Source organism: Anas acuta, chromosome 9 (assembly GCF_963932015.1).
Source record: "Anas acuta chromosome 9, bAnaAcu1.1, whole genome shotgun sequence".
Lineage (NCBI taxonomy): Eukaryota > Metazoa > Chordata > Aves > Anseriformes > Anatidae > Anas > Anas acuta.
Genome location: NC_088987.1, coordinates 13,818,490 through 13,845,962, shown reverse-complemented (window position 1 = coordinate 13,845,962; position 27,473 = coordinate 13,818,490). Strand labels below are relative to the sequence as shown.

Sequence of the window (27,473 nt, the reverse complement as noted above, 5' to 3'; positions counted from 1 at the left end):
TCTTCCATAATGGATTTGTATTCAGGGCTCCTGGAAAGGGGAGGGGGGCAGAGGGGGAAATAAATAATTGTAGTTGTTTTGGGGTTTGCTAAAATCTCAAGCTGCTAAGATATCTTTATCATCCAACACTTGGACAATACCCATTGTCACTGTGTGTTTTTACTGAGGTCAAACTGTACACAGTGAAATTCAGATTTAAAAGGGAGCATCTGAAATAAGTTGAACTGTCTCTTCTTTCCTCTCTAGTCTTCATAAGAACATATACTTCTGTAATTACTTAATATGACAGCTTCTCAGTTCAGAATTGGAATTAGATGCTAAATATCATTGGAGTATTTGTTCACTGGATTCTGTGAAGCCCAGTGTCTTATTTGTGATGCTCTTGGAAGTACTTTTCAGTGGTGTTTCAACAGAACTCAGTTTGCAAATTTTTGTCTGGAAGTTTCTTGTAATGCGTAGGATGTCCTTCTGCTCTTGATTCTTCAGTGGCATATTTCCCCATCTCCATGTTTTGAAAAATGTTGTCTTGATACATCCCTGTAAACATTATCCTGATGGAAGGTGTGTGTAGCAGACAGGAATAAATATCAAGTCACTACACAATGGAAATTGTCTTTGTTGCAACTGTATGAAGCAGATGGCCAGAAATGTACTTTCCATCAGTTAAACAGTACGACTGGTTAAGTGAAATTTACCTCAACTCCCATTAGCACAAGTTTTAATGTTAAAGCAAAAGTGCTGGCATCAAATGAGCCACTGAGTGCAACCTTTCCCTATAACAGGAACCTCTCCTTCTTACAGAATTTTAGGAGATAGTCAGCTGATGAGCAGCAGCAGGGACTATAAAGCTTCCCATGCGGTATCCCATGTTCCTACCCTGGGACAGCCTGCACTAATAGGTGCTTCTTACCCCTCAAAAAAACCTTCAGTCTTCAGTTTGTTCAGCTTGACAAACGCAGCTTCATGTGTGGATGCTTCAGCAAGAGGAAGGGCTGCTTGAAATACCTTCTCCAAACTGGTGCATAATGGTTTATCCTCACACTATTACTGCTGTAATGCTTGGGATCTAGGGGCATTAAACCATGTAGCAATTTTGAACTTTTTTGTGTCTGATTTATTACTTCCAACAGTATTCTTTATAGTGATTCTCTTTATCCTTTGCAGCATCGAGTATTTGGAGAACATCCAGCAGCTCTTAACAGCAATAGTGAAGAAGGTTCCATTAATTGCTGAAAAAAGTAAGCAGTGCATGAAAAGGCTTTGCTTTGTATTTTCAGTGTATCAACAGAATGCCTCGCATACTCTGTAGCTGAAAAATTAATGAAAAACAGAACGAAATGAAGCCATTCTCCTAGACAGCTTACTCCGTGGGTTATTCTAAAGACACTTAAAATTAGGTCCTTCCAATAAAGCCAAGTATGCTGTAAGCAGTTAACTTTTTCAATTACAAATAGATTGTATTTCTTCGCATAATGGTTGCGAGTAGGTCCTCATTTTCCCTGGTTTTCTCCTTAGTAGATGTGCTATTTTTTTAATGCCTGGGTTTCAGAGATACTTGCAAATATGATAACAGCTCAATATTGGAATGCATTTTTTTTAATATCTGTCTATCTCTCTATTTGTCTGTCTGTCTTCCAAAGGAAGAGAGTTTGACCAATAAGACACACTGAGAGCTCTACATCATTACAGTTCAGGGACAGGAGAGAAAAATTAAAAGAGTCTATAGTCACTGATGTCTGGGTACCCTGACCAAGAATAATGCTGTTTCAGCATCCAAAGAACATGGGGTGCTGCACACCTCTGTGGTGCTCTCCGAGTGAGTGAGCACAACATTTGTATGGCCCTTGAACCTAAAAGCAGAAATACATTTCCTCCTTCCTCCTCACTAGACAACATTGTAAGCAGGGTGTATTTTATTTCACCTACTAAAATTTAATACTGTTTTTGTCTTTGTGTTTTCTAGGTGAAGATGCAAGCTCTTTTTGTGCTAGTTCAGTGGAACAGTACTACAGTTGGAATATTGGGAAGAGGAGGGCAGCTGAGGTAATCTTCTTCTCCTTTGTTTTATAAGCAGTCATTAGGGACATGAGAGAGGTTTCTGAATTACAGAACCTGCCTTGTTGTTGGTTGTTCTTGTTTTCTGAAGCAGCCTGTTGTATTTTAAATGGAAGCATTCCTTACCACAAGACACACTAATTTCTGCTCAGCTAATGATCCAGTTTATTGTTTGGAGCCTTTCTCAGACAGAAGGGACTCTAAAGTTAACTTTTCAGTTGAATCAAAGTTAGATGCTTCTGGAACATTTTAAAAATCAGAATTTTTGCAAACTGTCCTGTTAACACTTGGTCCTCATCATTCCTCTATGGCATTGTATGGTCTTGTGAATTTTCTGCAATATACTTTGTCCATGTTTTTGTAGGATTGTGACTGTTTTCTGTAGGAAGAGCATTCAGAGTACTAGTACTGAAATTACTGAAATACTATGTCATAGCTTGTCTGTTCACCAAAGATAAATAATTCAGTTAATCTGGATCTTTTTGTGTTCTGGTTGTTATATTTCCTTTTTTTTCTTAACAATTTTATCACCTTGCCATGGACTTTTACAAGGAAGATTGTAAAACTGATTAGGTCTGTTGTCACCAACATAAGTGAAAAAAGACTTTAGCCAAAACTTTAAGAAGCATCTTTTGCTCTAGTGGATTTTTTGCATCTTAAGATGTTATTTGGAAGAGGAAACAGTTCAAGTCAAGGAAAGTGTGCCTGGGCTCCTGTATATTGCTCTTTCTTGAGGTTTTCGTTGCTTGAGAGAGAGTTTAAATTGTCTGCCCAGAACTGCCAAAGATAACAGGATTAGGACCATCTCCTACATTTTTATTTTATTTTTTTTTTTACCTTGTCATTCTGACCTCTGAGAAAACCATGTTTCTTTTGTTTTCCTTGCAATCTGCATTGTTGTTCTAGGTCATATCTAGCCTTAAACTCTTCAGCCAATGTGACGAGCTTTTTCTCTTTGGTTTGTCACAGTGGCAACGAGCAATGACAGTGAAGAAGATCCTTCAAGAAATCATAGAGAAGTACCCCAGGTTTCACAACATTACGCCCCTGAAAACAAAGCATGTGGTGCAGTGGTGTCGATGCCATGGCTACACTCCACCTGACCCTGAGACCTTGCGAAATGATGAAGACTCGATTGAGGATGTGCTGACACAGATAGACAGCGAGCCAGGTGAGCAAGCAGGGACAGAAAACTCCTTTTTGCCAAAGGCACTGTTGATTAAATTGTCTCAAGAATGGGTATGCTTTTCCATGTGCTGCCTCTTTAGGAAAGGTTTTTTTTGTTTGTTTGTTTTTTTTACTTAATTCAGTCTGGAATAACAGATATTGAAGACCCTAAAAGCAAGCATACAAGTGAAACTGTCTCTCGTGTCTACAAATACTGATGCTCTGTGGGGCCTTTTCTGGGTTTCATTGTGCTTTGGGGCCCCTGGAGGCCCTGTGTAGGTATTTGTTATGAGAGATGATTCCAGATCTGCAATTCAATCATTTGTAAGTGGCTACAGAAAGTCATTATTGGGTAAACTTAGCCTCTGTTCAAAGACTTACTGTGCAAACAGTGTGAATGAGCTTCAAGTACAAAAGATTGTCTGGCAACAGCAGCGTGGAGCACATTGGGGGTTAACTTACCTCCAGAAGTGAAGTGAATTGGTGAATTAACTTACCTCCAGAAGTGAAGCTTCATGTGGTGGTAAAAACAGCTGCTGCATTAGTCCACTAGGCTTAGCTCTGGGATCTCCGCAGTCCATTGGAGAATATATTAAACATTCATCTTTTAGTTTCATCCATTCTTTTCAGTGAAGCTCCCTTGTTTCACCTTCAGATAATCCCTTTCCCAAAGTTGAATGTTACTCCGTCCTGATTGTACTTGAAGTCCTTGTATTTCACAGAAGTTTGTGGTTAGTCTTTGCTAAGCCTGGTCCTGCACTGCAGTTGTTCAAGGAAGCATATATCTACCTTTTAATCTTTCTGTCTAAATAACTAGGTTTGTGTTTATCTTTGAAGAAAACAATCTATTATGCTTAGCTTTTCATAAAAGGTTTTTTCTGGTTCATGCTGATCATGCAGAGAAGAGGTTACCCTTTTGTAATTCTATTGGGAATCTGTCTTCTGATTTTTTTTATTTTTTTTATTTTTTTTAAAACAAAACCAACAAAAAACCATAACACTCATATAATACTCATCACAGCGTAAAAGGTGAGTTAGTGTTAAATGGTGCCTACATAGTAAAACTTCACATCTCCAAGCAAGTTGAAGAGCATCAGACTGCCTTGCATAGCCAGTTGACAAAAAACTTCTGTAAGAATGTTTAGGAGCCTGGTTTTGTTTGGAGTACAGCCTTCTTGATCGGTGTAGGGGCAGATGAGATAAATAAAGACACAATTAGAAGTCTCTCGGTGACTGTTAGTGTTTCTGTTCATCCATATGTTTGGTAGAAACTGCAAAAATAGCTTCCAATTACCTCAATTTCTTGCCATATTTTGGGTATGCATCTGTTTGTAAGCAGCTTTCCATAATCTGTCATTTGTTTAATTGATTGCTTCTTTTTTAGAATGCCCATCATCTTATAGCAGTGGTGAGGATCTGTGCCGAAAACTAGAGGAGCTACAGCAATTTCTGAAACGAGAACCAGAACATGAAGAGGAAGTAGATGTTCTCAACTTTAGTGAGCCATTAAAAATAAACATTAAAAAAGAACAGGAGGAGAAGCAAGAGGAGATGAAGTTCTATTTGTCTTCCTTGCCTGCATCAGAATTTGTGAGGGACACAGCAGAGAAGGTAATAAGTGAATCATAAAGCTAGTATGAGTTGCTGCTCAGTTGTGGCCTTACATTCATTTAGTTGCCTTTCTTTCATCTGTATGGGCCTCTGGATGCTTTATTAAGGTTTCTATAAGTGGCCTGGATAAATCTGACCTTCTGGTTCATGATGCTCAGCTGGCCAGTGCTGGCAGAAGTGAAGCATGCCAGCTGCTGGGAGGTCACTTCAGAGAAGCTGTGTTGCCAAGCTTAGCACCAGAAAAATTGGTCTGGAAAGCCAGAAGCAAGGGGAAGTAAGGGAAAAGAAGCACTGGCATGGAATGCATCCTGTCCTATCTTGTGAAAGATCTGGGCTTGTTGCCTGGACTGATGCTGATCCTGGAAAGGGGGATGCACTAAAGTTAAGATCCCAGCAAACTTCTCTACTGTTTGGTCATTCCCCTGCACCCACCAACTCAAACTAGGGCAGAAGAAAGGGAGGGAGTGGTCTTCTTCACAGCAGCAGGAAGGAAAGAGAGGAGGTGGCTTATTCAGGTTGTAGGAAAAGGTGCTTTCCACTGAGAGAGAGAAGCAGCAGGAGGGTTTCCTTGCAGCAGCTGAGAGGAAAAAGAAGCATATCTGTCCGCCTCAGATGTTGATATCAAGGCACGAAACTTTGGTTTGCAGTATATCCAGTCTCTTCCTACATGTGTGGGAAGGGCACAGGCGTGATGGGAGTGGAACTGGGGGCTGAAACTCTTTCGTTGCAGACATTTTGTGCCAGAAGTAGTTTAAAGCTGTTTCAGTTGTCATAAGTGCAGGGAAGATTATGAACACATGGACTGAATATATCTTCAGTTTTAAAATGGAGCTTCTGTTTGTAACCCAAAATACCTAATACAACTTTTTCTTTGTGGACTCCCTGCAACAAAAATGAAAATCTGCTTTTTTTTTTGTTTGTTTTTGTTTGAGAGGCGTTTCTGCAGGCTACTGTAATGTTCAAGCTTCATTTTCTCCAGAATTCTTTTAAATGAGGCGTGAGATTATACTGCCTGAAAATTCTGCACAGCCTGCTTGCTTGTTTTTTAAATACCCTTTATAATAGATTGTTTCTATTATACCAGTGCCATCTCATCTGTAGCAAAACGTGGGTTGTGCTACTTGATGTACTAGTTCTTTTTCCCTCTTCTATTTTATAGATTGGGATTTCTTTTCAGCCTGCTGAGGTACAAAAGAATGTTTATGCATCAGTAATAGAAGATATGATTTTAAAGGTAAGGAATCACTTTACAATAAGAAATTTTCTACAAATGTATTAAGCCTGTAAGGTAGGGGGAAAAAAAAGATGTATTATCCGTAGTAACACGCATTTATGAAATCAGGAGATGCAGATTCTGATGTCAATATAATGTCTGTATAGAAGGATATATAGCTGGATGCAGAGAGTTGTGTATTTCTGTGTGTGTAGTTCCAGCTTCTTAATCATTTGTTGGCTTGAACACAGGGTGCTGATTTGCACGTCCTGACTTGCAGTAAGATACTGGCTCCTCTTTAACTTAGGAAGTACCATCTTGTTTGCCCTACATTTTGGAATTGTAGGGGGAAAATCTGCTAAAGGTCAATAAGACTTGATTATTTTATGGGAGGATTAACTTTTTCCATAAATACCATTGAGTTGCTTTCTGCCTGAGTTGTCTCTACTGGGAGACTGCTGAATTCCTGAAGTCAGTAGCAATTCTCTGTTGTGTAAGAAATTATTCATCTGTCATTCAGCTTTGTAAAAGCAGAAAATCTTTCTTACCAAAGCTTTGAACAGCATGGAATTGGAGTTCTCAAGTTTGGACTGAAGGCTAATACAGATTATTTTTAGCAGTGCTCTGTTGTATTTCAAGCCAAAGATGATTTTTAGGTTGTTTATGCAACAGGGTTGTTTTTTTGTTGTTGTTGTTTGTTTGTTGTTTTTTTTTTTTTTTTTACAGTTTATACAGTCTGCTGTAGATCATTTTTATAAAGTTAATCAATTCCAGGTTATATGTATACTTGCATGCACACTTCTCCTGTACTGTCACTTACTGTAGTTGAAGTCAGATATATCTATATCTGGTTTTAGATACAGATTATAATCATCAGATTGCTCTAGTATAATTGATGAGTATTACCGGCTTTCCTGAGTAAAAAATCCCAGAAGCTTCTGCCGTAGTTTTGATATAGGCTCAGAAAGCCAAGAGCCCTAACTGACTTTTAATTGAACCTTGATTAAACTGGCATGTGGGGCATACAGCTGCTGTGCATCTGCTGTCTAGGATGGGAAGTTTTTGTGTAAGTGTCTTGATGCAAACCTGGTGGGCCCTGGCTAACAAGCATATACCAAGTACCAGGAGAGCATCTGGCATGTGCCACTTACCAACAAGCTCTAGCATGTGAGGCTGGGCCCTAAAATGCTCTTGGAAACGCACCTGAGATGTACAGATGGGTGCACATTGCATCCATCCATCCTGCAGCACATGTGCTCTGCGGGTCCAGAGAGAAACCAGACTGGGCAGTTGTAGTCATGGGTTGTGTGTATCCGTAGGCCTCTTTCTGTTAAACATATACTCAGTTTTTATCACTGGGCTAATAAAAGTCACTTGTGCATCTTGAACTGCCTGTCCCCTGCTAATTTAATACAGGACTGAAGTGAGTCAGATTTTCAGATGCTCAGTTACACTGATAATCTGGTGAGTAGCATGCTGCTTTCCTCTTTTTATAATGCTGTCACCCGATGTTGCCTTTTGTCACAGGCCACTGAACAGCTTATGAGTGATATCCTACGGCAAGCCCTGGCAGTGGCGTACCAGACAGCTCCTCACAACAGGTACAGCACTCGAACTACTTATGCCAGCACTAAGGGCTGAAGTACTTGAGGGGTTCAGTACTTTTGTGGGGTTCAGACCATGTGAGCAAGGGGTTTCCAGATGATATGGGGTAGCGTGTGTGCGTGAACTACAGGGGTTTGTCATCTTCTAGCTCCATAGTAGCAAATTAGTGGAAACACAGACATTAAAAACTGAGGCAGGACTGCTGGTGTTGCCATGCTCAGAGGCAAATAACTTGTTTTAGCAGAGCCCTATTGGAAGGACCTTCTCTCATGCAGTTCAGGTCACCATGTAGACAACTTACCTGTGGCCCACCAGTACTTCAGCAACCTCAATATTTTGTATTTTACTGATACACTCTTCTGGCTCAGATACTGAGTGATTTTAATGGTAACCATGGGACCACATTTGATTTGTGTTTGGCAACGTGAAATTGAAAAAAAGTAAGACCATGAGAAAATGGACAGTTTAAATATTACCTAGATACACTATATAAATATAAGATCTATAATGTAACTGTGCACACAGAGTTTGTGCTACAGAAGCTCAAGAATTAATACTTCAGCACTTCGTTTTACTGTGCCAGCACCCAAAATGTTTCCCCAAGGCATCTGAGTGGTTCTTTTGTGCTGTGATGTTTTAATGGTTGTTTTTTTTTTGGTGTATGTGTTGCTCTAACCACATGCTCTTTTATCCTGTTTTTGATTTTTATTATTTTTTCTCCCTGTTAGTAAATTGAATGACTTGCTGCTTTATGGGCATGTCTTTTTCTGTGTTATAAAAACACTCTGATGCATTCCCTGCAGGACTCCAAGAGAGATCACAGTGATGAATATTCACAAAGCCATCTGTAACATTCCCTTTCTTGACTTCCTCACAAACAAGCATATGAAGATACTAAATGAGGAACAATGAAATAGAGCAGAGAAGATGCTACAGGAAAGGTGGATGTACGACTGAAGCTGGGATGACAAATCCAGGATTTCTGTAGGACACTCTTACATACGTTTATAACATTGGGCTACTAGATTGTTACCTCCAATTAAAGATGCACCTTAATGCAACAAAATGATGCTCTGTTCCAAATCAAGTTGTTAAATGTCAGTGTTTACTTGGTATGTGTATGTTCAGTGGCTGAACAAACATTGTCAGTTTGTGTCAAGTTGCTAGCTACGAGAGGCTCCAGTGTCCTGGTCCCCTTATGACAGCTGTATTGATGAGATTGAACGTTTTCCTAGAAATGAAATTAAGCTTTCTGATGCAGTCTACATACCATTTGGTTTTCCATGCAGTGGGCAGAACAGTTGCTTTGGCACTCAGAATATGAGAAAATTCAAATTCAGTTTTTATAGGTGGGTTGTTTGAGTAGATGGGTTGAGTAGATGGCCAGGTTTGGGTGCAGGGGAGCAGAAGGTTGCTGGCTGCACCAAATTCTGCAAGTTCTGTTTGATTGTCATGTATGTGGCTGAGAACACAGCTAAGGAGGCTTGTTTGGTTATTCAGCTACGTGCAACCTAACCAAATTACTGATGCTTCTTTAAAGGAGGTGTCAGATCTCACCTTTCTCAGTCACCACAGAATGGGTAGACTGGCATGTGCTCAGTCAAGACAAGTAAACTGTGGTCAGGCTTTGTAGGAGTTGTCTGGCCACTTCTGCACAAGAAAAGGGAAGAACATGGACAGTATTCAGTGTCTGTGGGCTTGGACTGGCTGAAATCCTGTGTTTGCCCAACAAGTGCCTCTCTAGGCTGCCAGAAGTTTTGGAGTGTTACACTGGAAGGCCAGTGACCAGCTCTGTTGTACAAGTCGTAGTGTTTTAACAGCGTTCTCTTAATCATCACTTTGGATTCGGAAGTGCCACTTCAGCTAGAGCTCTGCTGAACACACAGAGGCCTGATAGGATCAAAAAACCCAGAGGTTTGTTGCTTGTGGTGACCTCCTCTGATATCCTGACTGCAGGAGGAAATTCTGCTACTAACCCCAGCGCTTACCTGTCTTGGGAACATTGATGGTGTAGGAGAAATGTCTGTAGTCTGGCTATCAACACGTTTCTGAAGAAGGCTTCAATAACAAGACCCTGACCACCACCCCCTCTACTACCCCACAGTCCTGCCCCATGGGTGCTTGCAAGTAGTGCGAATGAGCCATGGCAAAGTCGGATGGGACCCCTGTTGGACTTTCATGCTTTCAGGCATGTGAGGCAGCGCTGTCAAGCAGGTGGAGCATGGGTCAAATAGCCAGAGCCTCCATTGCGCTGATCTCAGCTGGGTCGCTGATCTGCATGGCCTTTGATTTAATCACTCTGTGCCTCAGTTTCCCCATCTCTGAGTATGGGGAGCAGGATACCTACCTCACAGGGGTGTACTGAGGCCTCTCACTCTTGTTGGTGCCGTGCTTTGGCAATACGAAGCCTTTTATAAACGTTAAACTGCAGTTATCTTTCCTGGTCTGGGATAGGAACAGAAATCTTCAAAATGTCATCTTTTGGTGCTTTTTTTGGGCTAGAAGACAGGTGATGATAACTCTAGCTGTGTGCAGGAACAGTGGAAGATGGTTCACATAGAGGGTGATTAAAAGCCTCAAGGAGAGCTGACTTAAGTTGAATGCAGTTCTTGATCTGCAGAAGATACTGCGTACCTTAGATGAGATACTGCCTTTCTTCTCCATCTGGAATAAAACCAGGGTCTGCAGATAAGCCCCTCTTAGCTCATGAGAGCTGACGGGGTGTTGCAGTTAGCTTGAATACAAGTGGCAGAACCTGGTCCTTGAATCTGTGAAATGAGACTGATGGATGAAATACAAAGAACATTCAGAGAAGGATTTAGATGCCCCCTATACAGGGCGTTTCAGATGCTCTGAATTCAAAAGATAATCCTGGCTTTTTCAAGTGAGCCTGAGGCAGGACTGCCTGCACAGGAAAAGTGCACAGCGTAGCCCTGATGTTAGTTTTCAGGTGGAGGTCAGCATGGAGGAGTTGAACATGGATTATGTCCCAGTTCAGCAGGGAGGAATCCAGGTAACTGGGGAGCTGCTGGCCCCACGCTGTCTGCAGGCTGTTGAAAGCTCCAAGTACATGGTGCGTTCAGGCCCCCCTGTATGCAGCTTTTATAAAAGAGGCCATTTCTGAGTTATCTGTCACTATTGCTATGACAGCCTGCAGGTTGTGTGGGAACAGCCTTTTGGGCAAACTCAGTTCTGCTAGGATCTTCTGTGATGATACACATTTTCAGCCCCCGTCTTCTTGTGGGCTGAGTTTCTGGGATTTCAGTGTGCCCAGAGCAGTTTTTCAGAATGCAGGAGCTTTTACATGTATTTGGGTATCCGTTTGCAAGCTGTGGCTTCCTTGCCTGTGTCCAGGTTGTGGAGTCTCCTCTGGAGATAATCAAAACCCACCTGGATGCCATCCTGAGCAACGTGCTCTAGGTGACCCTGCTTGGCAGGGGGGTTGGACTGGGTGATCTCCAGAGGTCCCTTCCAACCTCGGCCGTTCTGTGATTCTGTCCTGCTTTTCCATGAGGAACGGTTTTTCAGAATTGGAGTCCTGAAGCAGGCAGGTGGGTGCCTGTTGTTCCTAATGGTGTTCTTGTGGTGGAGATCTGCTGATAACATTTCCTAGCAACCACAGGTTATTCTCCTAGGAGATGCTGTATTAATAATACATAAAGTTTGCTGAAGAAAAATAAAATCTGTTAAAAGCAGATAGAAAATAACACATTTGTTATAGTCCTTCAGACGTAGGAAATGTTTGCAACGCATCCTTTGATTTTTTTTTTTTTTTTTTAAGTGGTGGGAGAAAAATCTGTCAGTGAGATGTTCCTGTGAGAATTGGCTTGGAGATGAGCGAGGTGGTGGAATTGCTCACGCCTGCTCAGGTGCGTGCCGAAACGTTGCGGTGTATTTCTCTGTAAAGAGTCTTAATACGAGTTACAGATCTCTTTACAAATATTGCCCCTCTTTGTAACGCCGAGTGTTTAAATCCTTTGTGTTATCTGTATTATACTGTATAATTGTGTAAGATACGTATGTTTACAATAAATCCTTTTATTAGCTGTGATAGGATTGTCTGACTGTCGCCTGTCACTCAAAGCAAGTTCCTCAGAATTCACAAAAATAAGTGTTGTTTTCTTTAATGCTTTAGTTCTGGATAACATCTGGTGGAATCTGTTCAGGCACTGGGAACACTTCTTGCTCTTCCTTTCCCTCCTCTCCTGCCCCCACTGTCCCCTCATGGCGGCCCAGCTGGGGCTGCTCCTGTCAGCAGAACCGGCCAGAACCGGTCCGAACCGGCCCCACCCGGGTCAGGGCAGCGCCACCCTCTCCTCACAGAGCCCCTGCTGGTGCCTGGGCACTGCCACCTCATACAAAAAGGGCTGGAGAAAAGGAAGACAAGGGGATTTCTCAGTTTTCCTCAGACTGCAGGGGTTGACTGTGAGTAGACTTCACACTCAGTTGTCTTTCGGGATGCTGCAAAACTTGTTGTTTGTACTAAATCCCTTAAAAGCGGCCTCCTCAGTGTGAGTGTAGGCTTTTGCACTGCCAGAGCCAGGACCGGCCGACAGAGGCTGACAAAGTGCTGTGGGCTGGCTCCTTGACGCCAATCCCCTTTGGGATCCTCCAGCTGATGCCTCTCTTGGTGCATCGTGGCAGCCCTGTCCTCGCGTTCATAACCTACACGAAAGAATGGTAACGTGGAAAGTGGAAATGTAATCATGTAGAGCTCCTCCCGCAGGTGTGCATTCATCCTGCTTTCCTCGTGCTCCACCAGCCAGCCCTTGTAGCAAGAAGGGGCTCTGTCAAGCAGCAGCTAACCAGCTCTGATCCGTAGGCATGTGTGTATCCTGCTCTGGTCCTTCCCCACTGGCAAAGGCCTGAGAACATCGGGCTGACCTGTAATGGGGTGCCCAGAAGAAACTGAACCATCTGCTCAAGGAGATGAGGTCCTTGGCACAGGAGAGCCTGCACCACCCAGAGCAAGGGATCGTCTGTCCATTCTGTGCCACCTCTGCCCTGAAAGCACACAGCCTCTCTGGGGTGAACAGTACCAACCGTCAGTTGCTGTAAAGCAGACTGGCCCTTAGGATTGTGCATTACATTGGCAGACAGTACGGAGATGATCTCTATGAATAAGGCAGAGGTAGAAAATTCACATCTGATATTTCATGCCCCAAGAAATTTCATGCAATGCAAAGAGAAGTGCACAGTTTATAAAAGGAAATCATGCTATGCACAGAAAAATCATTAATGTGCTGCTTGTGAGCTTTCCAAGTCCAAGTGATGAGAACTTTTCTGAGTAATCCAGTATTTCACATCAGAGCTTCACCTGAGCATGCAGAAGTGCAGGTGTTCCCAGCTCCCTGGCATAACCAAGGCACAAATCGCTCTCAGCATCCCAACAGGCTAGCTATCCCTTGTCAGCAAGACTAGTCGAAACAAGCACGTTCAGTGTCATGCTGTAGGTAGTAAATAAAAAGCTTCAGGTATAAGACTTTCCTTTTAAAGGATGTTTTTCTGTGCATCCAATAACCACTATTTCCAGTGTGATTCGCAGTTTGAAAACACAAGATAGACTTGTATGTTAACCTAAAGCAACTGGGAAGACAAACGTTAGTGTGAGAGCAATGTTGGAAGATGTCCCAGCATCGTGACTCCCTAGAGCCTGCAAAATCTGTAGATCTGCCCTCTTCAGAGGAACTTGGGCTGATACCTTTTGATTTTGCTAAGGTGGGCACTTCCTGTGGAAAAGCAGATGTGTTGCAGATGTCAGCAGCCAGTTGCATCGCTCTGTCCCTTGCAGAGGTAAGTACCTGCTTGGTTTTCCTTCTGTTCTTCCTGATAGTTGAAGTCAGGCAACAGCACCATGAGCCTTTGGCTTTCTTCCAGAAGTCTCCTGAAGCATCACTTGAGGAGCTGGCATTGCAGTAGACAGGAGTTAGATGCACAGTCAGCACCTTCCTTACTTACTCGATAAAATGTTCTTAGGAACAATTGCAAAGCTATGGTCCATGTTAAAATTGAAAGCTAATATCATTTTCCCCTGATCTGTGTGAGTGAAACTAAGGTCAAACAGTGTGTTGCTTGTCCATTTCTGTTAACCGGGCACGTGCTGTGGGCACCACTGAACAGGGAGTCCTGAGAGCATGGTATCTGCACTAGAATAGGTGTAGCCTTGGTGTGTCTGGTAGTGGAACGCAGCAAATCAGTGTCAGTGGTTCAGCCCCCTTTTCCCTGTGTTGGTGAACTGCATGCTGAATAGCTTGCTTTCCCTTTGAAAAGGTCTGGGAAAAATCCCACAAGTAATTATGAATTCTGCAGCTTTCAGCTCAGCACTTAGGTCACAGCTTGAAATGTGCTTTGCAAGCCATTGTTACCGCGGGGAGCTGTACCTGCAGATAAGCTTGAGGAATAAGGAATTGACTGCTGATGGCTGGGAATGCAGTCAGGGATCTTCCTGGTGTCCAGTGTGCCCTGCTGTCCTGCAGGTGCAGCTGTGAGAAAGAAATGCAGTGACAAATTGCGCTGCTGAGGTTGAATATCCAAGGGTTATGTTTTACAATTAAAAAAAAATGCTGGGAAAGAACCAATAGCCAAAATACATTTTAATTTATTAAATTAAATCCAGTCCATTTGATAAAATACAAGCTCATTATATTTCCAGTTTGTTTAAAACTGGGTTGATTTTTTTAGAAATACACTGAATTAAGAGGAGAGACTTTATTTTCTTCTGTTAAAGCCCAGGATTGAAATGACTGAAATTGTTTGAACAAAACTGTTAAAAACATTATAAAGAGGTTAATCAAGCAGATTGATTTTTTTTTTCTTATAAACATCTAACATGCAAAACATTTAGTACGGTTTGAATGTTTCAAATTAATTCCTTGAAAAATGAGTCTCCTGAAAAATGATTTTGGCAAGCACTGGTATTACTGTACGTTCCTCTGGGTCCAAAAGCAAGAGTGAGTGGGAGAAGTGTCATCCCATGTCCAACCAAACGCAGCTTGCTGCAGATGTTGCCTGTTCTTGTGGTTGCATTCGGTCCTACTGGTACAACCAGCAAGAGGTGGCAATATTAATTCTCACATAATGCAGTGAGAAGACAATGTCTGCATGAATTCCTGATGTAATCCACATGCCAACACTTTCAATACTGTTCTTATGGGAATTTTCAGCAATGGTTATGTGTTTGCAGAGTCCCCAAAGTTCATTAAATTTGTCATTGACTTCAGCTAGAGAGGAGGTTAAGAAAGAATCCCCTGTGTTAAAAGTCCATTTCATTACAAATGAATGAATATCTGATCATTGTTAGAGTCGGCGGAGTTTCTTTTCATTCTGGCCAACACATTTGTGTGTTTCAAACACATTAAGTAAAAGTTTTGTGACTTTTCTATATTAGAAAATAACAGTAAAAACATAAAGTAAGCAGTAAACTACTTATATTGGATAAGTCCTTGAGATAAAAAACTGTAAACCCACTACAGTCTGGATGAACAAAGGCTAAAGAAAATGGTTTCTTGTACCTCACATGTACTTCAGCAAAAGTTAAATCCATGCCGATGTTAATAAATAAATAAATAAATCAGATTTAGAATAATGACACTTAAAATGGCTCATCTTAAAAATGAAGGATGTCTTACATTCTATGTTACATTTCTAAGAGTTTATAAGTAACATTCACTTCTGGTTGTTCCTAGCATTAGCATTACCAAGATGCAGGCAGTAATTTAGGAATTTCAAGGCAATATTTTCCACCTTGCATATGCAAAGAGTTAACATTTATTAAAATTATTAGCATGTCCTTTTCATTAAAGGATCACAAATTGCTTTAGGTAAAATCCATATACAGTATTTACACTCAACAGCTATACAAATTACATGCATATTTAAATCCTCAGGAGCCTGGTATGTGTTTAGCTGACTCGGTGTCCATGCAATCCTCTCCGAACCAAGCTGGTGCATGGCCAGGGCTGTTTTCAGAAGTTCAGTCCCCTCTTGCTCTGCCGCCAGCCCTCCAATTTTGCAAATACCCAGCTTTCCAACCTTAAAGCCCCAAGTCACTGCATATGCCGGATTCAAAGTTCATGAATGCTGGCTTGCCCCTGTGCTTCCTCCAGCTTCTAGAACAAACCTGGAAGTTTAGACTTTGATGCTGTGAATTCTGGTGATGCCATCTGAGGACTGTGTGAGAGGTTTGTCTTCTAGTTCCCAAAAAGCTTCAAGAAGCTGAGAAGTCAGCCAGACATTCCCTGTCTTTTACTGGCCTGTTTATAGGGTGCTACTAAAGAAGACTTGTTTTGGTTTTAATCATCTGTCCTGCTTATTGTGGTTGTTTGCCCTCCTGCCCTGTGCAGTTCGGCATAGGGATGTTGTCCACAATACTCTTTGCTGCCCAAAGTCAATCTCCCAGTGTGATGCCAGCTGGCATAGCAATGAACTCGCTGCTGTGAAAAACTAGGTCGTTCCTTGCAGTGTGTTTTGCCAGTTCTGAATTGAGCGCTTTGCGTGTTCAGAGTAACTGCGTGCACATCGCTAATCACTAGAGCTGCTTTTGATAATATCGGAGCTTTGATCTTAACACTCCTCATGAAAATTGCATAGTGGTACATCTCATCAGAAACACATTTAAGCTGCCTGGGTGTGAGAAAGGTCCAGGTTCATACGTTGAGGATCCGTGATGGTGCCTGGAAAACAGCAGAAGGATTGGGGGAGAACCTGGTCTTCACCTCTGGGATCTAGTGGGGTGAGGGGGGAAGAAAAACATTAGTATGACATGGTGCAACTGTCCAGAGAGCTTGAGGGGTCTTGAGCCTTGTGCCAATCTCTGCAAGACAAAGAGCTGCCCTCTTCACAAATCCCCCCTGACACGTACTCGACTAGCATCATGACAAATTCAATGCTGGACTGGTGCTGGATTAAAGTGAGGGGAGTTTTAGTGACGTGTGTCCAGCCCCTTAGCTTTTTGGAGACTGCCATCATGGTTCTGTCAAAGTGCTCCACTGCAGTGCTCTAAGGAGCCACAACCCCACTGTGCTGTGAGCAGACCTAGCACAGACCTGGAGTACCTGGCAGAGAAAGGGAGAAAACTGGGAGGCTACTGGCTGTGCTAGTCTGTGAAACTACAGTTCTAGCAGGGATATAAACTCCTCAGCTCTGAAAGAAATGCGGAGATAACAGAAATGATCAGAACTCTCATGTCTGTGGAGTCAGATTTTCACCCAATATGCAGCTGTTGAACTGATGTATGAAGTCGGTTGTACTGAAGCACAGCTGGGTGCTTTGTGTCCTTCCTAATGGTTAAAACCCAAGAGATTTGAAACAGGACTGGTCCTAGGTGTGCATTCAGCCCAGGACACTGAGTGAATCTGGCCATAAAACGTAACAGGGGTGGGAAGCTTGGCTGGGTACTGGGGTTTTGATAGCACCATCCAAGCAAAAAAGAAGAGTGAGGCCCCAGGGAAAAAGTATAGGAAAAAAGCTATTGATCTGTTTGTTGTTGCATTGTTCTGTGCTTTCCATCCCTCTGGGGATGCATCTGACATGCTAAGGAGCAAGAGGAATGTCCAAAATGACTTGTCCACAGCTCAGCAGCAGGGTACAACCTGCAGTCTAAGTCCTACAGGCAAGCTGTCACAACACGATGTAAAGCTGATGCTCATGTGCCCAGTGAAACCATGGGCTTCAGGCAAGAGGTAATGTCTGAGTGGCTATGTGTAAACCAGGGCGAGTCCCATTTCTGTTTGAACTGGTGTCTCTTTGGCACCTTGTCTGTTCCTTGCCTGTGCTGGCTGTGCCAGAGTGGTTGCAGTGGCACCCACAAGCTCCAAGAACCAAGGCCTCTGCATGGTCCAAGGCACAGTGTCCTCGGTGCTGTGTTTTGATGTCTGGGATTCCAGTTTCCTCTTTCCCTTCCTCGGGAAGTGGGAGCAAGACTCTGAGAGTACATCTAGGAGCAGCTCCTTTGGATCCTGCCCGCCAGGTTGGAAGCACAGGAGGGCAGCGTGTCTTCACACAGTGCTGTGCCCTTGGCCAGCCGTGTTCTACCCCAGGGCAGTACTGCCTGATGTGTGTCTCCCACTCCTCCCCTCCCCTCAGCTCTTTTTCCCTTCTCCTCCTGCAGGGGCACATGTCTCAGGGTGCCTGAGCCCAAGGCACTGTCTTTTGCCCCTCCAGGGCCAAAATACACACCCTGAAATACGAGGGCCAAAATACAAGGTTTAAGGGTTAACCACCCTTCTGGCCTCGTTGCTGCAGCTCAGTGAGCAGCCCAGCCTCGTCAGAGGGAGGAGGAAGCTTTGGTGAGCTCTGCAAATTCTCTCTTTCGCCTGAGGTGCCTGTCCCACTTTCAGTGGAGCTGGATATACCCATCGGGTGCCTCGTTGCAGCAGCACGCCGGCAATCCTATGCGGAGGAGGTACTTTGCTGTCTGCTGATTAAACATTTCTTCCTCGTCTCCTCCAAGGCAAAGATTTACTTTTTACATGTGGCCCTGGAGGATCTGCTGCCGTCTGACGGTACCGCACGCTGCGCTGGGGAGCTCAGCCCTGGCTCTGCTCCCTGAGCCACTTGCTGCAGCCTGTGCTTGCCTTTGGCCACAGGCTGCGAAGCGCCCTTCTCCATGGCGGTGTCAGGCAAGCAGCTGCTAGCTAGAGCAGAGGATGTGAAATGGGCCTTACGCAGAGTGAGGCAATATATCTACATCTACACAACACACCCAATTGTGGGAATGGCAATTCCTGGACTTCCTGGCTTTCAGGCAATTTAAAATCTTGGTCTCGGGCTGAATTACGACATGGTATTGCTTCCTCTAGCATGGTTTTCTGAAAGCAAAGGGTTGCCGCAGTCAGACAGGACACGGCGATACTCTACACACACCACACCGGTAACAAATGAGGAGTTCCTGATGCGTACCTTGGGTTTTAGCCCAACTGACTTTGGGATTTAAAAAAAAAATGTTTTTTACCTTAAAATCTGCCTTGTAACTTGTCTCTTGAACAAAATGGTCTTCTGGGATAATGAAGCCTTGCTTTGTCTTTATAGGCTTGGATGGTTTTGCTCCAGTCCAAGGGCGATACTCTTGCCTGAAATGAGATTGTCAAGACAAAAGAACCTATAAACCACAACATACTCACAGGGTACCTCTGCTCAGAGTGGTTGCAAACCCAGAAGGCAAGTCGGGTTACAATCAGTTTACGATATTGAACTTAGATAAGGCAATCTGGGAACAAAAGAACTTAGCCTAGAGGCCTGACTTCCTCAAAAAGCCCAAACTGAAAGATGCATTAGGGCATAGACCCGTCTACCTGGCTGCCCTGGCTTCTCTCTTTTATCCTTGGCAACACATGTATGTGCTGTGTCTTGGAGGTGCTCGGTGCTTTCTTCCTGAATAAGAAAATGTCAGGGTAACTTTTTGCTTGCTAGCATTCACTGACTCATTGGTCACTTGCAGTGTAAACCACCTTGGTTTGGGGATCCGGGAGTGCCGTCTGCGTGTGCACAGAGGGAGGCCACCTGCTGATGTTGCCTTCCTTTAGCTCTCTTGACACCAGGAATGTTTGCCAGTGTGTTTTGTATTGCACTTCGGTAGCAATGTAGGCTGAAATGCATCTGAAGGGAGACAACATCACGCTTGCCAGATGCTTCAGGTAGTGGTTTCCTTCAAACAGGGGCAAATGCTTTGACTCTGCACAATAATGAATGAGAATAAGGCGCTTGGGTACCTTATCATTGGAGCTGTGGCATCTGTGGAATGGGTACAGAGACTGCACGTTTGGAAAGAGGCGTATGTTTTAAGAGCACTGAAGAGCATGAAGCTTCCCTCTGCTTTTTGGCTCGTCACAGCCAGCCTTCACTAATGCCTTCCTCGTTAGGACTTCTTAGATGCTGCAGTAGCAGGCAGCTGACCTGGCTTGTGTGCTTGCAGAGAAGAACAGGCCAAGTCTGCTCTCTCTGCATATGCAGCTCTGACAACCAGTTTAGGCAGCTTCTGTAGCAAAAGGAGAGGAGGCTAACTAAGCTGTGACAAGTTGATGTTCATATGCTGGTATACCCCAGATAATAACCGCACTTAACTGCACTTCACTTGATGGTTGTAGATAGGATCCTGAGTCGTGACCCTGGCACAAGTCCTAAGCCATGTCCAGGCTAGAAAAATCGGCTTTGTTGGTAACATGCTGAGCCTAGCTTTGACCACAGCCCTTCTAATTTTCATTTTTTTCCCACGTGTGCTATTTGCTATTTTGATAGTGGCTGCAAACTCCTCTTTAAAAAATCTTATTTAAAGTATATAAGTATGGGGTAGTAGTTTAACATGTGTAGTTTGATTCTGATCTTTTTAATGTATTGCTAGAATACACACTGCCTGGATTGTGCTTGAGTTCTAAATGCAGTTTCAACCTTAAAATGCTGCCTTTCTTGTTGGTTGATGTGTAGACGTGGGGTACAACCCTGGAGCACACCTAACCTAGAAAACTAAGAAAGTTAATTCTGAAGAGTTGTTGCTATTCATTTCCTGCCTGCGCTGCCCTCCTGGAGCCCACAGTCGGGGCTGGCATCAGCTCGTGTACTGGCAGGGGGAGTTCTTAAATGCACTCAGAGTTAGTGACAGATGTTGCCCTACAGGAGAGCTTCCCACTCCTGGGAAAGCACAACCAGGCCCTGCAAATCTTGTATGTAATCAGTTTGTTCCTGCTGTTCTGAGCTGCCACCTCTTGCCTTCTCAGCGTCTGGCTTTTCAGGCTATCTCAGGCAGCAGGTAAGTGCCTGCATGGTTCTCCTGGTAGCAGTGGTGCAATCCCTGAGGCTTTAGCACCTCCAGGTAAGAAAGCACCTCTGCAGAAAGGTGATTTTGGCCAAGTGGTGCCCCAGGAAGGCAACCTTTCAGCAGGGAATCCCAGACAAGTGTGAATGCTGAGCTAAATCCAGCTCTGCTCTGCTGTACAGCCAGAGGGAAGATGCTGGCTGGGCAAACTACCAGCAAGATGGTACAAAGCCATCAATTACATGCCAGCAGTTCCCAGCCACTTGAGCCTGCTATCCACCAGAAAGCCCCAAGGATGCTGATGGCATCGCTTCTGAACCACTCATTCTTGCCACAGCTGGCCCCCCTGCTGCACTGCCCTGCAGGGGAGCGTGTCCCCAGCTTTCAGGGAACAACTGGAACCACTGTGTGCAGCCAGCTCTGGCTCAGTGCTCTGCAGCAGATCATTTGCTGATTTGGCAGGCCCCCAACCCCAGTTATTTTGGATCGCAGGACCTTCATTTTGGCCGGAAGCCAAGTTGTTCTCCTCACAGCCTGGAGAGACAGAATGGCTTCTGAGGTACCCACATGCAGGAGGTGCCTTGTCCAAGATCCCATAAATTGCAGTTACTTGCAAGAGAACAATGTCACGGGAGGGGGAATTACAGGAATGATGTGGAGTTGGGGAGAACCCCACATGGTCTGACAGCCAGCTGCTGCTGGGGATGAACGTGAGCCACTGCCTGCTGCTGGAGGTGGTCATCTTCATCCTTCCTGCACTACCCCTCTTCCTCCTCCCCAGACAGCAGCTCTCAGTTTATTTTGGGGTGCTCAAAGCAGCACTGGGACAGTGACTGTTCTGCTACCCTAGGTGTTAAAAGGTGTTCCCAGACAGAGCCCCAAGAAAGGAGCACTTGTGGTGGGATGAGAGGATGGGCAGCTGCCGTCCTCTTAGCGGAAAGCTGTGGGAGGGGGGCTGAGGGCAGGCCTTGGGGCTTGGTTTCTGCCTTTTCCCATTTCCCCTTCTTTCTCCTTTTCATCTAATGTCGGTTTGAGTGCACTTTGACTGGAGGAAATTCCTCCGAACTTTATGCAACAGCTTTGAATCTTCCCCGTTTCAGTTCTGCAGCCTGCTTGGCAGCACAGCCAGCTTCTCCTGCGCCTTTCCACCCGCCTCGTGCTCTCCTCCCACGGCCCAGTCCCCCTTCCCCCATCCAGGCTCTGCAGAGCACATCTCTCTGGATCTATCCCAGTGCCTGCACCAAGCAAGCTTACTTCTTAAGTACCATAAAAATCGGGGCTTCAGTATTAATTTCCCCAAGCAGCAAGATGCTTAAGAATGTAAAGATAACATTAAGCCTTGATTACAGAAGATTTACTCCTATTATGAAGGATAAGCGTGTGTTTAAATATCTTGCTGGATCACGGATGAAGCTTCTTGCACACAGTACTCCTAACCCTGCCAGCTCACGTGTGCTCTGAACTTCAGTGCAGGTATTTTTTTTCTTTCTGCACCTCTGAAATAAAATGCTTTTCACTGGGCAGCAGTGACTGCAGCTCACCTTGGCCTTCTGTGGGAGCAGTAGTCGAAGGCAGGCAGGCAGTACAGGCAGCAAAGTGACATGCTCTGAGACTGCATCTGTAGCAAGGCGGAAGAAGGATCGTTCCCCCTCGTTCTGTGGTATCTCCTCTGGTGGGGAGATCCCTGCTCTGTGGTCACAGTGCTGAGCACATGCACAGGAAGGTGGGAGCTCAGCTCACCAAGGGATCTCCCACCCTGCTGTTTCCAAAACCGTTCATGAGGGCACCCCAGGCCTTCACCCCTGAGCAACCCCAGTGCTTCACACATTTTCTTTTCCTCAAAGCACCAGACCAGAATTGCTCAGTCCCTGTGAGCAGGAAGCCCTGCTGATTTCAAGGCCTCCAGTTTGGGCTGCTTTGCTGCAGCGCCTCCACACCCACGCACAAGCCGGGTGCTCTCAGCCCTCACCCCCACCCAACCCACTGATGGTGCAGGAACACCAGCTTCAGCGATGAGACGCTGCTGGGGGCTGGCACTGGGCGTGTGTGCAGAAACTCAGAGCTGTCCTCCCCCTTCCCTGAGCACAAATCCAAGAAAAGCTGACGGCTGGGGGAAGAGACAAAACAGTCACAGCTCTGGATGCATTTGAAACGCTTTCCCAAGGCTGGCAGGTTACGGAAGGGGAAGCCGAGTAACTCAAACACGTACAGCTGAGCCTCAACCAGGGCTCTCCTCTCAGCAGGACTAGGACCAGCTCCAGCAGAGCAGTCATACCCATGTCCCATTGCCTTCTATCAAGGGAAAAACGGGTGCTGCCCAGCAAACAGGACCTGCTGGAGATGCGTTGCTGATAGGACCAGCTTCTCATCCTCTGAAGCAAAGAGATAGGTAAGCCCCTCATCCAGGGCCTAGTGCTACAATTAATGGCACTCAAGTCTCTGCTGTGTCAGAATTACATAGCACCTGTGCCTCACTGCTGAATGCCAGGAGCCCCTTCCATGACCCCAAAGGAGGTGGGGGGGGCTCAGTGGTTCCTTCTGCCTCCTCCTGATGCAATAATCTACTGCAACCCTCTGCAGCAGTTCCCAGGATCTTTTTGCAGTTGGAGCACATCCCATTTTAGCCTTTCAAGTGCAGCTCCTATCAATCCACCTTGGTCTGCATGCCTGAGCTCCCCCTGTGGAGCCCGGTGTGGCTTTGACTTCAGTCGGAACCTGCAGAGCTCCAGCTATAAAATCCACGCAGAGACCCGAGGACACAGGGCAATGTTCTGGAGAGTGGGCTGCCATGTGCTCTCCTACCCTTTGTGCTGAGTTGTTAGTTCATAATTAAAAATTTGCCTCCTCAAAGAGAGGAAGGCATTTTTCCAATGCTCCCTCTACATTTGTCTTTCATTTGGCCCTGGAAAGACTCCTCCAAAGTCCCAAGGAATGGGACTGCTCTTTTGGGCTTAGTCACTGATGTTCTGCTAAACATAAGTCTGCCTGGCTGCACCATGTGCAAGGAAACAGCTGGGTTTGTATGCAGCTGGGTTTCCTTCTGTGCTTAAAAAAAGAGTGCAGAGAGAAAGATGGAGCAGGAATGTACAGAAGGAAAGTCTCACCGAAGGACTGAACTGATGCACAAAAGCAGATCACGCGATGCCGAATGGTGCTGGGGATTCCCAGCTACGCTTGTACGCTCCATGAGAACAAACGTGCACGGGGGGGTTGTAGAAACATGCCACCAAAACCCACAAATTAAAAATAATCAAACAAGAACCCCAAACACAAAAACCCCATCAGCTTACTGAATTAAACAAAAAAATGCCAACACCCTTAAAAGCTTGGAGTGGACCAGGTCCCAATGCCAACTTTCTGCACTTTTGAAACCAGTCCTTCCCTTAGGAGCTCATCTCTTTAACATGAAACAAACCCAGCTGGGGCTTGTTTTGCCCACCCTTGTGATGACCCAGCTGAACTACCTGCAGCACATATAAATCAAACGGCCACCTGTCCTGAGTGGCTACAGCTGGTCCACACCCAGAGCCTGCTCCTCAGGGCTGCCCGGAGCCACAGACAGCAACAGCAGGAAAGGGGGAATTTACACCATGGTCCTCCCTCAGAAGGAAATGAAGGCACACCCCAAAATGTGTGCGCTTTCCACCTTTGCACCCCATGTTATTTTATTTATTTTTTTGAGTGTGACTGAGGAGCTGCTGCGTGCACAAGGGGGGTCCCTCTGGCCTTCACCAGAGGGGAAGATGAAGAGCACCAACACCGAACAGCGCTGTGCAGCTGCTGCCTGCAGGTAAGTGTTTGCGCACCATGCTGCTGCCTTTGGAAGACAACAAGGTGCAGAGGAAAAGCGGCCTGGAAAAGTGGCCTGCTCTGTGCTTGGTGAAGGTGGCCTTGTGGTTGTGCAGCCTGAAAACAGTGCACGTGCTGTGGACAGCCGTGCCCCAAGTGGAACTGGAAATGGGCAAATAGCAGCCAGGCACCAAGTGCTCCCCTCCTGCTCAGTCTCCCTTGAAAAAGAAAAAGCAATGATGCGTGAGAAGATATTTTCACAGCTTGCAAGGCTGTTGTGGGCTTCTCTCTTGCTGTTGGTTCTGGTTCCTGTGATGCACCTAGGGTGCAGTCAGTTGTTGTCAGTGGTATGGGGATTTCTTACACTTACAGTATTGCACTAGGTGGTACTTCAACAAAACTGTGGGAATTACTGGGAATAAGACAAATGTGGTTTGACTTGCACAGGGCCTGTCTGCAGGCAGCTTAAATGTGGCTCATGGAGAGCCCTGCTCTGGGGCAGCTGCCCTGCTCGTGCCTCAGCCTGCACTGCTCTGCTGGGGTGGGTTCCTTGGCTACCTGCAAGCCTTACTTCTTGTACAATTTCTGTTGTGATTTGCTCCCTGGTATCTCTCACAGCCAACGCTGTCCTGCGATCTGCAGGCTTTCCCCTCTTATGACATAGGGAGCCCTGGGTAGGAATAGCCGAGCTGGGGAGGAAAGGCGTGCAAAGTGGCTGGGCAGGGAGGCTGTGGCTCGGATGCGCTCTGCATGGGGGGTGTTTGAGTAACAATTTGGAGCCGGCTGCGTTTCTGAAAGCTGAATCTGGCTGCTGGTGCGTTAGAAAGGCTTCCTTGACACGGTAATTCCTGCACTGCTTTGAAATCTCAAAGTGCTCTTCAGGACCAGCTCTGTGACCGCTCGGGGGGATGCAGCAGCGGTGAGGCAGGGCGAGCAGTGGCTGCGCCTTCTCCAGCCGGTGCCGACCGCGAGTGCCGGGGCGCAGGACCGGGGCTGCGCTCCTGCAGGGCACCGCGCTGCGAAATGTCACAGACCGCAATTAGCAGAGGAAAGAAGCGCTGCACGGCTACCCGAGGCACAACCAGCGTCTGAACACTTGTGGCTCTGTTAGGAGGAGATGAATTCCTCCCTTAATCCCTCTCGCAGCACATCACGGTCCCCGCGCCCCGCCAGGAGACGGGCGGTGCGGAGGAGCCGCAGCCCGAGCCCCGCACCTCCCGCCCGGCCCCGCCGCTCGCTCGGAGACCGGGGGGGCTGCGGCGGGGCTGAGTCCCCGGGGCTCGCTGGAAGCCGGCGCCCCCCGCCCCGAACCGCCCGTTACCTGTAGGACGTGGTGTGGCCGCCGGCTGGAGGCGAGCGGGGCCGGAGCTGCTCGGGGCCGCCGGGGCCGGGCAGGGGGCAGGCGGCGCGGCTCGGGGCGGCCGCGGGCACGGCGGGGGGCTCGGCCCCGGCCCTGCCGCCGCCCCAGGGGAAGGGTGCCCGCCTCGGGAGCGGCCAGGCTCGGAAATCCCGGCGGTACTGAGTCTCCGCCGCCGGGGGCTCCCCTGCAGGGCCCTTCTTGCGCCCCCCCGGCCGGTCGGGGGCGGCCCGCGGGCGGGGGGCTGCGGGCGGGCGGCGGCAGCCCCGGGGCGGGGGGGAAGCGCCGCCGCTCTCGGGTCCCCCGGTCGCCTCGTCGGGCTCGTCGATGGCCGAGTAGTTGTGGATGGTGAGCGGCACGGAGAGGTCCGACTTGTCCAGCTGGCTCCAGAAGCGCGCCAGGCAGCACACCCGGCTGATGCAGGGCCAGGCCATGGCCGCGGCGCCCGCAGCCGGCTCCGGTCCTCATCGGCAGCTCCTCCTCCTCCTCCTCCTCCTCCCGTCCTCCCCCCCCCGCCGCCCCTTCCCCGCTCCGGGGCTCGGTGCGAGTCCCCGGCAGAGCGGCTCGGCTCCGCTTCGGAGGCGCTCCCTGCTGCCCCAAAGCCGAGCCCCCCTCGGGCGTGCTGCTGCGGGCGCGATCCGCGGATGGCAGCGCTTGCTGGGGACCGGAGCTTGCAGGTTTTCTTTGGGGGCTCAAACCAAAGGGTCCCGGTGCCGATCGCTGACGCCCACAGGATTACGCTGGGGATAAATCTGGCTTTTGAAATTGGACATCTTATGTAAGAAGTGGCTGCGGGCCATGATGCTCCTCCGCAATTCCCCGTTCGGTGTGTTAGGGAGGACTCCGAATCTCCTGGCAGGTCTCTGAGCTGTGAAATACGGAGCTGTAAAAGTGAGGCATAAGCAGACTCCACCTATCAGAAAACCATCTATTTAAAAGCTAGTGGGTACCTCATTTCAGAAAGTAATCTAGTTACAGATGGGTGGTTACCTGGTAAAACTAAAAAACAAAGTAATTGCGCAGTGAAACTCAGAAGGCTGAGATCTACTGCTCTCCTTCAGCTAAACCATTGAACCTGTGGTGCATTAGCACCTCGAACTTAAGTGATGTTGGGACCTGATTCTGGTGAGGAAGGACAGACCTGGCTATGGGCTATGACCAGACCTCTCCTTGAGTGCCCGGCCTCCCTGTGAAACAGCTATTTGGATGGATAAACATCCATTACAGATAATCATGTTGTCCAAAACATACGATTTGACACTTGCTGGTGCTACTAGCTGTTTAAATTACTTGTTTTTATATGTGTCAGGGCAAGGAGATTCAGAAATTTAAGATAAAAATTTTGGTCCCATGGAGAAATCCTGCCTAAATATGTGGGATATCAGACGCTCAGTTTCACTTGTTGCCCCCAGACTCCAGACAGTACCCTAGTTTAGGGTACTCTAAGTGGGGAGCCACTTAATTTTCTGGTGCTCTTTATTTTTTTCTATAACTGTTCTGCTCTATGTAGTAATTTTTCCCAAATACCATTTATTTTTAACATTTAGACACTTTATCCTGGTCAAGAAAAATGTTTTCACAGTCTGGGCGAAGACAGAACATTCATTTGATTGTGTTATTACTGGCAAAGTACAAATGGTGCTCTGATCCTTGTTCTTAGGCCTGACTGAGCAAAATACATCAAGGAATAAATGGGATGTCTCTGCTGTCACTGTGCCTGCCGCTTCCTAGTACTGCTCTGGCACTGCACATTTCAGAGCCCACCTACAGCATCGGGGAGGGCTTTGAGTAGCTGCTCATGCCAGTGTGTAGGATGAGGTTAGCACAAGGGGGTATCTCGGACAGGGAAACCAGGAGGAGCTGGATGAGATTAAAAAGTAGGTTGCATTTAGAAGAGATTTATCATGATTAAAGGGGGAACATGTGGG

The 27,473-nt window shown here is 46.4% G+C and overlaps 2 protein-coding genes across 8 annotated transcripts in view; one reads left to right on the top strand and one right to left on the bottom strand.

The window, feature by feature from the left end:
- Positions 1-11,702, top strand: part of YEATS2 (YEATS domain containing 2) — a 48,581-nt gene extending 36,879 nt beyond the window's left edge. For 4 of the 6 annotated variants that reach the window (XM_068692907.1, XM_068692906.1, XM_068692904.1 and 1 more), the window contains 7 exons: positions 1,165-1,238; positions 1,964-2,043; positions 3,025-3,226; positions 4,607-4,833; positions 5,993-6,067; positions 7,574-7,647; positions 8,455-11,702. In XM_068692907.1, coding sequence (XP_068549008.1) covers positions 1,165-1,238; positions 1,964-2,043; positions 3,025-3,226; positions 4,607-4,833; positions 5,993-6,067; positions 7,574-7,647; positions 8,455-8,563 — 841 coding nt within the window. In that variant the 3' untranslated portion in view covers positions 8,564-11,702. Of the gene's footprint in view, positions 1-1,164; positions 1,239-1,963; positions 2,044-3,024; positions 3,227-4,606; positions 4,834-5,992; positions 6,068-7,573; positions 7,648-8,454 lie in introns of those variants that run through there. The other 2 variants (XR_011099616.1, XR_011099615.1) reach the window with 1 other exon arrangement.
- A 2,527-nt stretch (positions 11,703-14,229) lies between these two features.
- On the bottom strand, positions 14,230-26,910 carry MAP6D1 (MAP6 domain containing 1). 2 transcript variants are annotated; one of them, XM_068692920.1, is made up of 3 exons: positions 25,510-26,910; positions 18,603-18,720; positions 14,230-16,323 (listed from the first exon to the last, which is right to left on the bottom strand). In XM_068692920.1, the coding sequence occupies exons 1-3, from the start codon at positions 25,977-25,979 to the stop codon at positions 16,297-16,299; spliced, it is 615 nt and encodes a 204-aa protein (XP_068549021.1). In that variant the 5' UTR covers positions 25,980-26,910; the 3' UTR covers positions 14,230-16,296. The 2 variants fall into 2 exon arrangements, with proteins under 2 accessions (XP_068549021.1, XP_068549020.1); XM_068692919.1 differs by having other exon boundaries at positions 14,230-16,374; positions 25,510-26,695.
- Between the last annotated feature and the right edge of the window lie 563 nt (positions 26,911-27,473).

Coding starts and splice junctions, on each gene's coding strand:
- MAP6D1 (XM_068692919.1), bottom strand. CDS start 25,979: ATGGCCTGGCCCTGCATCAGCCGGGTGTGCTGCCTGGCGCGCTTCTGG. Junction 18,721..25,509: donor GGCCACACCACGTCCTACAG/GTAACGGGCGGT, acceptor ATCTCATTTCAG/GCAAGAGTATCGCCCTTGGA. Junction 16,375..18,602: donor GTTACAAGGCAGATTTTAAG/GTAAAAAACATT, acceptor TCACCCCACTAG/ATCCCAGAGGTGAAGACCAG.